Source organism: Gekko japonicus, unplaced genomic scaffold (genome assembly GCF_001447785.1).
Source record: "Gekko japonicus isolate JY-2015 unplaced genomic scaffold, Gekko_japonicus_V1.1 scaffold3929, whole genome shotgun sequence".
Classification (NCBI taxonomy): Eukaryota; Metazoa; Chordata; class Lepidosauria; order Squamata; family Gekkonidae; genus Gekko; species Gekko japonicus.
Genome location: NW_015169295.1, coordinates 52,019 through 61,641, shown reverse-complemented (window position 1 = coordinate 61,641; position 9,623 = coordinate 52,019). Strand labels below are relative to the sequence as shown.

The window sequence follows — 9,623 nt, the reverse complement described above, 5'->3', positions numbered from 1 at the left end:
TCTTCTCCTACCAAGAGCAGACAGGGGTGCAGAGAGGATGCACAAATTGCAAAGTACGTAGGTTCCCTTTTTGTTAACAGCCAGACAATCGATACAGGGACATCTTCATCGGCAACGTATACTGAATTGACGCGCAAGTGAAAAGGAGGTTTGTTTGTTCGGGGGTCTTTCCAGCACCAAAAGTGGGTCTTCCGATGACTTTGCAGCCGCCTGGCTCGGAAAAGCGAAGGCAGACGGCTGCTGACAGAGGGGAGAATAAGATCCCCTCGCGGAGACACCGGGCTGAGCTGGCTGCCTCGGATCGAGACACTTTTGATTTGTAAGCCGGATGCAGCACCTGACTCAGGCCCCTCACAAGCAGCGTGGATCGACTTCTTTTTTTGAAAAGCCAGGGGAAAACAAAACAGAGGGGGGGGGAGAATAAGGAAGGGAAAGATATTGGACACACACAAAGATGGGGAGGGAGTTTGGGGACAGCAGAGACAAAAGGAGGCGAAGGAGGAGGAGGAGGAGGAGACTGGATTTATACCCCACCCTCCACTACCCGAAGGAGTCTCAGAGTGGTTTCTAATCTCCTTCCCTTCCTTTCCCCACAACAGACGCCCTGTGAGGTAGGTGGGGCGGAGAGAGCGCTGAGGAGGAGGAGGAGATTGGATTTATACCCTGCCCTTCCCTCAGAGTCTCAGAGCGCCTTACAATCTCCCTTCCCCTCCCCACAACAGACACCCTGTGAGGTAGGTGTGGGGGAGAGAGCTCTCTCTCTCTCGAGAACTGCTCACGAGAGAACAGCCCCACTCTGAGAATTCTGCAACGGTTGGGGCGGGAGAACCGACCGTTGCAGAATTCTCAGAGTGGAATGCACAGCAACCCCAAGTATTACAGACCGTTGCAGAATTCTCAGAGTGGAATGCACAGCAACCCCAAGTATTACAGACCGTTGCAGAATTCTCAGAGTGGAATGCACAGCAACCCCAAGTATTACAGACCGTTGCAGAATTCTCAGAGTGGAATGCACAGCAACCCCAAGTATTACAGACCGTTGCAGAATTCTCAGAGTGGAATGCACAGCAACCCCAAGTATTACAGACCGTTGCAGAATTCTCAGAGTGGAATGCACAGCAACCCCAAGTATTACAGACCGTTGCAGAATTCTCAGAGTGGAATGCACAGCAACCCCAAGTATTACAGACCGTTGCAGAATTCTCAGAGTGGAATGCACAGCAACCTAAGTATTGCCTATCTGTGGTCGTGGTGGTGGAAAGCACTGTCAGGTCGCTTTAGTTTTATCGCCATCTAATGAATGTTTTATATTGACTGGTTATGTTTTAACGGATGTTCTATATTTTATTGTGAATGTATACTGCCTGTCAGTTCCTGGAAGCCACCCTGAGCCTGCCTAGGGGGAAGGGCGGGGTAAAAGTGAAATAAATACATAAATAATATTATAACTTTCTACGTGTCCCACCCTGTGACAGACAAGTTATCTGGCTTTTGCCCTGGCCAGAGATTTATTGTGAGGAGCCCACTTACGAAACCATTTGGAAATGGCACTTGACACAAAGTGAGGGTCAGGTCACATGGACATTTAGTGCGGGTTTCACTGCTGATCCCTCGTGCATTAAAGTTTCCTGTTCACATTGGCAAACCCGCCTCCTGCACCAAAGCGGGTTGAGTCCCGCAGTTTTCGCTCTTTTTATCCGCGTTTTCTGACACCCATTGGAACAGGTGTTTTTCCAATATCTCGCACTTTATATCTGCGGTTTTGGTATCTGGACAGCAATCCACCATGATCGCGCTACACACACACCCCCTTTTTGTGTTTCCGGTTTAAGTTATGCGCATGTGCAAACAGGCACTAGCTTTTATTTTGGTCTTTTTTAGTTTGTATGTACGCCCAAGCGCATGGGAAGACAAGCGCATGCGCAGGTTGTTGTTGTTTTTTTTTTAAAAAAAACCACGCCGCCACGGGGACGGCGCGCTGTGTGATCAGTACTTCGCGCGAGTGAAGCGGAAGAGAGAGGGACCGTCTGACCACCTACAAGCGATATAAAATGTCGCGGATAGAAGAACTGTGGGAAAACTAGCACCGTAAGAGGTCCGTGTGACCGCGGCCTAAAATTAAAACAGGTTGATTTTATTGAACAGGCACAGTTGAATCAGGAATAGGGCAGGGGACGAGAAGCTGAGGTAACTGTTGTTGGTTATACAACTTAGAACATTTTGAACAGGCAACAGAATATAATTGAAGTTTCTATTCTTAGAGACTTAGTTCTCGGCTGTGAGGGGTTTGTTTGTCTTGGAGATTTCTTTCAGCAGCACTGCGTCTTAATAAAGTTTCATAAGACTATCTTATATTCTTAGAGACTTAGTTCTTGACTGTGAGGGGTTTGTTTGTCTCGGAGATTTCTTTCAGCAGCAATGTGTCTTAATAAAGTTTCCTAAAACTTCTTCCTGTATTTAAATACTTGTGGGATTATAACTTTCCCTTTTTTACTCTTGAGGAGTCTAAGACCGTTTCCCTTTTCACACAAACCAGGGGTCCCTTCTGAGTCGAACCCTCTGAATAACTGGGTAAGAAATATCCTCTTCTTTCTAGGAGCGATAACCGTTTTTTTCTGTTTGGCCAGACCGGCAGTTTCCAACCTTCTGTCCAGCCCCTTCTGTCGAAACTAAACCCCAGTTCTGGAGATGGTGAATAAATGGAATTCAGCTAGGGTTGACACCAATGTTCCCTCTAAGCTGAGTTAGGGTGAGCTAGCTCAGTTTTTAAGCCTCCGGCTCACACATTTTTGTCCTCGCTCAGGAAGGATGGGCTCCAGAGCAAACTAATTTAGGCAGCAGCCAAATCGCCCGCTCGCAACTTTCATGCCAGTAGCTTATAAAGGCCCCGGTCACACGAGAGGATTTGGGCCGGAAGAGGGACGGGTCGGGGGCGGAGCAAACGGGTGCGATCCCACCGCAACATCTGGGAAGTGTTGTGCGCCCGTCCCCGATCTGGCCCTTCTGACGATAACTCGCAGCAAAAAAGAACCACCTACTGAAGTGGTTCTTTCCGAAAGGCCGCATCAAAGCCAGCCGTGGGATTGCCGGCGCGTTCTTCCGCCGGCGCATCCCCGGCTCCTGGCCGAACTGCGCATGCTCAGACATGCGCAGTTCAGCAGCCTCCCGTGGCTTTCTCCCGGTCTCCCCGGCATCTGATCGTGCCGGGGAGCAATTGCACGGCGGCTCACGGGGATCTGTATGATCCCGCCGCCACGTGCCTATTTTGGTGCGGCTTTTAAAAGCCGCACTTTGCCCGTCCTTTTTTCCCCACGTGTGGCAGGGACCAAAGTAGAATTTTTGCTCACAAGACTCCGCAGCTTAGAGGGAGCATGGGCCGACACACTTAGACTTTTAGTTCTGGTTTTTGAACTTCCCCTCAATTGTGTTGGTGCACAGCAATGCTCCCTCTAAGCTGTGGTGTCTTGTGAGCAAAACCTCTACTCTGTGAGCTACTGGCATGAAAGTTGTGAGCGAACGATTTGGCTACTGCATAAATCGGTTTGCTCCGGAGCCCTCCTTCCTGAGCTAAGACATAAATGTGTGAGCCAGAGGCTAAAAAACTGTGAGCTAGCTCACACTAACTCAGCTTAGAGGGACCAGTGGTGCACAGTCCCTTCACTTCTAAAGTGACTTGTCTTTCCCCCTCAGACCCACACACGCACATTCCTCCTGACTGGCAACTGCCAAGCCAAAGCCCAAAGGAGGACTGACTCCCTCTGACCAGACTGACCAGACTTCAGAAAGCTCTCCTCAGCTGGCGCTGACCAATCAGAGAGAAGCCGGGGGTTTCCGCACACAGGCAGCGGACTGTCAATCAAACTGGGCTTTACAGTGCGGTGTTAACCCCTAACCTCCCAGCTCTCTGCCTTTGAGGCACTAAGCATCCTGGTTTCGGAGGTCAGTCCGTCACAACTGGCATTTCTGTGTTAAACGATTTGGTATTCCCTGGGCTATGCTGAACCACTTGATTTGCAGATTGAAAAGTACGCAGACGGAGAGTGATTTCAGCAAAGCGTACTTTATTCCATCCGGAACAAGACGACTTTGGCCGGCTCGCAGGCCAGCTTATATCCCCCGAGAAACCGCCACCTAAAAGACACCCCTACTTTCCCATAGGTTATTTATAGTGGCCGAGAGTCCCATAGGCTCTCGGCCGGGAACCCAGCCCCCTGATTGGAGCGGGCTAGGATCCGCATAGTCCATTGTCTCTTGGAGCGAAGCTCGACGTTTGTCTCTGGACTTGTCTGGACTGGATACATTACACAGATAGAGGCACTGAGTCTTTGGGAACAAAGTTAGAAGCCGTGGTGATGCCCTTCGTGAGTGCTCATGGGAACTCTCTTCTCCTACCAAGAGCTGAGAAAAGGAATTCCACCCTAAGTCAAACACAGAGAAATGCATAGTGCTGTTCAACTCTGCATACTTAGCATGCATGAGGTCCCTGCGTGGGGCTAGCCTAGGGTTGTCAGCTCCAGGTTGAGAAATTCCTGGATATTTGGGGGGTGGAGCCTGAGGAGGGTGGGCTTTGGGGAGGGGAGGGGCTTCAGTAGGGTCCAATACCATCGCGCCCACCTTCCAAAGTTTTCCCAGGTGAACTAATCACTGTCGCCTGGAGATCAGTTGTAATCTTAACAGATATCCAGTCACCACCGAGAGCTTGAACTTTGTAAGGAAAACAAGCATGATAAGATCACGAAGTCGTGTTTAGGGGGAAATAAATCTACTTTCATTATGCGGTGAAAAACAGTTCATGAAAGTTGGATCCTTCGAAGCAAATTGGTCTCAAGTCTTGCCGACGGTACAGCGCTCGTAGACCGTTTCACTCAAGGTTTTGTCAGATGAGACCTTAACACCTTTCATGTTTTTCCTGAAACTTTTTGCCTCCACCTTCTTCCTGCCAACCTAGCAGTTCGAAAGCAAGAAATTGCAAGTAGATAAATAGGGACCCCTTCGGTGGGAAGGTAACAGCGTTCTGTGCATCTTGGTGTTTAGTCACGCCGGCCACATGACCACGGAAACGTCTTCGGACAGCGCTGGCTCTTCGGCTTGGAAACGGAGATGAGCACCGCAACCCTAGAGTCGGATTCGACTGGCTTTCGAGCAAGGGAACCTTTACCTTTACTCTTCCTTTTTAACTTACATCGTTTTGCCACTTGGCACAGCCGAGATCTGGAGGATTAGAATAGCGGTCAGTGTTGGACTCAGGTCTATGAGACCCAGGTTCAAATCCCCCAACCCCCTTCCTGCCACGGAGCTCTCTCGATGGACCCGGGCCAGTCCCGTTCTGCTGTTAGGCACGTTCACGGAGGCTAGGCCCAACGGCTACCCGCCATGGTGGCTAGAGAGGGAACCTTCGCCTCCAGAGTCAATCAGCCTCTGAAAACTGGGCTAGGAAGCGACACCGGACCTTGGCCTCTGTGCCTTGCTTGTTGGCTGCACTGTCGTTGGTCGGCCATGGCGCAAAACTAGATGAACCGCTGGTCTGAGACAGCAGGGCTTGTCTTGCATCCTTAAACTCTCTCAGGGTAGCCATGTTGGTTTGCAATGGAACAGCAAGATTCGAGTTACGGGTGCCAGCCTCCAGGTGGGACCTGGGGATCCTCCGGAATTACAGCTCATCTCCAGACTACAGAGATCAGTTCCCCCTGGAGAAAAATGGATGCTCTGGAGGGTGGATTCTGTGGCATTGCACCCCACTGAGATTCCTGTCTTCCCCAGGCTTAGGGCTGCTAACTCTGGGTTGTAAAATACCGGGAGATTTTGGGGATGGAGCCTGGATTAGGCGGGGTTAGGGGAGGGCCCTCAGCAAAGTATAATGCCACAGGCTCCGCCCTCCAAAGCAGCCATTTTCTCCAGGGGAACTGATTGTGGTCGTCTGGAGAGCAATTGTAATAGCATAGGGGGGAGTATATAATATAAATAGAAATCAGACTAGATCTAAAATATATGTTGTTTATTATTTTCCTTTATTATTTCTCTGCCCTCTCAGGGCAATTGTCACTGCAAACACCTTGTTAAAAATGATAATGAGTGAGTCGAGAGGTAAAAAATCCTGTTTGTTTTTTAGACGTGTTTAATATGGATTTCCTAGATTAATGTAAACATTTTGTATAATCCTTTTTTTCCTATTGCCCGCCTTCCTTTTTGGTTTTTTGTACCCTTAATGCTCTTTTAAAATTTAAAAAATTCGGGGGGGAAGTATATACCCCCCAAAATCTTGTTGGTTTGTGAGGCGCTACAGAACTTGAATCGGGCTTTTCGGAGTTTCTTTTCAGGCGAAAAGAAATGACTGATTCACATTTTGGAAGCCCCGCCTGGAATTGTGGCCAGGAAAGTTGTCTTGGACCCTACAAACCCCGAGCCCCTATTCTTCCCGCTTCCTAGCATGGACCAATGCTCCCTCTAAGCTGTGGAGTCCTGTGAGCAAAAATTCTGCATTAAAGTTGTGAGCGAGCGATTTGGCGACTGCATAAATCAGTTAGCTCTGGAGCCATCCTTCCTGAGGTAAGACAAAAATGCGTGAGCCGGAGGCTAAAAAACCGTGAACTAGCTCACGCTAACTCAGCTTAGAAGGAAAACTGATTGGGACGATCCGGGTTCGAGCCGATGTGCAAACCGAATCCCATGGAGCCGCGCGGGCCCAGATGGATGACCTCCTGGGTCCCTCCTGGCTCAACAGCTCTGGGAGACCGCAGCCTTCCCCTTGCTTGCGCTCACACTTTGGCAGGAACTCCGCTCCGGTCCCTTCTATCCTGACAGCCCTCAGTCTCTCTAGCTCCGCTTCGGCCAGCTAATGAAGAAATCTTCCTAAATGCAGCTTAGTCACACAGATGATTCCCCGGGTCTGTTGCAGCTGTGCACTGCTGGCCTGATCCATCCGACTCTCCCCTTCTCTCTTCCTTCCTCTTTTTTATTTTTTGGTTAATCACTTATTAGCACATAATGATGCCTCTTCCACATCTCCTTCTCTTTAAACAGCTGCAAAGAGGGAGGGATTACCTTCTCCAGGCGAGTCCTCCTTGCTAGGCAGAGTCCTTTTCTGGGTCCTACATCCTCTCGCCTTCTGGGCTCCGGATGCCTCCAGAGCTCTGTTCTGCACGATCCCCCATGCTCCTGCCACCCTGAGCCCCCGTCTCCAGCATCTTCCCTCCCCCAAGAAGGGTCACCCACCTTCTCTTCTCCCTGCCATGAGGAATACAAGCCGGCTCTTTTTCTTTGCGGTGATTGCCTCTTGCATCAACGGTGAGTGGTCTTTTCTTTCTGAGCTTTGAAGCAAGACTTGAGCAGTGCGTGTGTGTGTGTGAGGGGGGGGAGCAAGAAAGCCAAGCAGAAGGGGTCTCGAAGTTCCAGCCAGGACTGTTCCTTTAAAAAAAAAAAAAGGAAGAAAGAAGGCAAGTGGAAATGACAATTCTTTTTTTGAAGTGTGGTTTGTTTTTTCCCTTGCCGTGTTCTCCCTCCTGGTCCCTGAACCAAATTTTTCCTGAACTAGAATGGGGAACCTAGGTCACAAAAGGATTTCCCTGGGATGAGATCAGCCATTGTGGCTGGTCTGGACCCCGAGGGGGAACCATGATACTGAAGCGCATCTATTAGTTTTGGGGGACTTTTTGACAATAACAGAAACGAGCAGGGTGTGATCCAGAGCTGTCCTTTCTCGTTTTGGGAAGCTGCCTTTGGTGGTTGTCGCTTTTTCGCAATGGGGTTGAAACAGGGAAATGGATGGGGACAGTTTCCGAACCACAGAAAGCCCTTCTTTGCCATTCTTTCGAGGGTCCCCCCTGAATATTCGCACAGAATGTTTCCTGCAGTATTTTTCGAGCCCTGCCGTCTGATAACCTCGCATGCGACCTTTCCAACTACCAGTTTAGTCATGCGGAAGCCGCTGGGACCGAATCGCCTTAAATGCAACCGCTCTGGCTTAACTAGGCTGTGTCTCCGGTTGTCCTTCACCAACTACTATCTCACCCTATTAGCAGCTAACGGTTCAATAACTCAAGACGGTCTCTCACTTATCCGATATATTTCTTGACACTTGAAAACACTTAAGGCTGTCAAAACGTGATAGGAGAACAAACAAAGGCCAAGGAGACAAGAAAAGATAATGCGCCATAAAGTCAACTTTTGAATAAGCCTCTCCATCTTTATGTGTGTGTTTTTTCTTCCTGGACTTCGAGGCAGATTTTAAAATTCAGATCCATTAGAACTTACTCGTCTCAGACTGTATGTTGAGATGGTATTTTCAGAGGGCAATTATTTCGGCAATATAAATAAATCATGGTTCCTATAGAGCCTTCTGCGAAGTAATAACAAAGGCATTCAATAATTTAAGACGCCGGAGCATCCTAAATTTTGTCCGCTGATGGTGGGGGGGGGAATTGGAATTACAGCAAGGGTTTCCAGGGAAATTGTGATAGGATAAAGGGGCTGATTAGGCAGAGAAGCTGGACGTGTCTAAAATACGTGTTGGTCTGGTCGAAAATAAAGTGAATTACAGCAAGGGTTTCCAGGGAAATTGCGATAGGATAAAGGGGCTGATTAAGCAGAGAAGCCGGACGTGTCTAAAATACGTGTTGGTGTGGTCGAAAATAAAGTGAATTGTGATAGGATAAAGGGGCTGATTAGGCAGAGAAGCTGGACGTGTCTAAAATACGTGTTGGTCTGGTCGAAAATAAAGTGGGGGAAAGAGAAAAGTTAGCTGAGCTTTGCAGAGTCTGGTAATCTGTCGGCCACACGTCACCCATGGAGAAAACCACCAAATACTTGGGTCATCCCATTGACACATCGGTCAGCTGCTGTAGAGACTGAGCCATTATTCTGATAACAAGGGGCATCGATGGAGGGGGGGGAGGACGCTACAGAATTGCTGCAGAAAGAATTGGACTGCAGGGTATGTGCCATAAATTACATACTCACTGGTGATCTTTTTTTAAAAAAAGAAAGAAAGAAAGAAAACTGTATCGGTCTTCCTTTATCTCTTTTCCATTGGCCACTGTGAGCGGCTCCACGGCCATCCGATGTCACTGGACAAACGAAAAGTTGAAAACCTGCTGTGGCGAAAGTTAACATTTATTAATCAAAATGAAGGGCCTCCCGCACCGCTCTGCGAACTGACAACCTGCCAAGGGCTCGTAAGCCTGGTTCGCTTAGTTTCCAGCATGCGGCCTGCTCCATATTTAATTTAATGAACAGGCAATGGAGCCTAACACCGATTCTGGCAGACGACGAAAATTCTGGACACCAGAGATGTTCCATTCTAATATACATCTATATAACCCAGCCTATAGACTGCTGACATCTAGTGGCGCATCCACATTTGCCACAAGACGAGAAGAAAAATAGCATCTAAACCTGATTTCGAACCAGCACGAACACTAGTCACACATGCGTGTGCGACCCAGACTCAGAAACCCTTTTCGTCACAGAGTGAGGCACAGGCGAAAGAAGGCATTGCGAACACAGTGCCCAGTCGCATGCAAATGGATGCCACACGGGTATTCCTCGATGCTGATTCAGGGAACTGAATGTACAATGCCAAATGGAGCTTAGGGTATGCTGGGAGTAGGGTTCCCAACAATGCTCCC

At 48.9% G+C, this 9,623-nt stretch overlaps 1 protein-coding gene across 1 annotated transcript in view; it reads left to right on the top strand.

Annotated features, from left to right (window-relative positions):
• The first annotated feature begins 856 nt into the window (after nt 1–856).
• Nucleotides 857–9,623, top strand: part of CHRNB4 (cholinergic receptor, nicotinic beta 4) — a 32,093-nt gene continuing 23,326 nt past the window's right edge. Inside the window, exon 1 of the mRNA XM_015416582.1 lies at nt 857–1,229. Coding sequence (XP_015272068.1) covers nt 857–1,229 — 373 coding nt within the window. The remainder of the gene's footprint in view (nt 1,230–9,623) is intronic.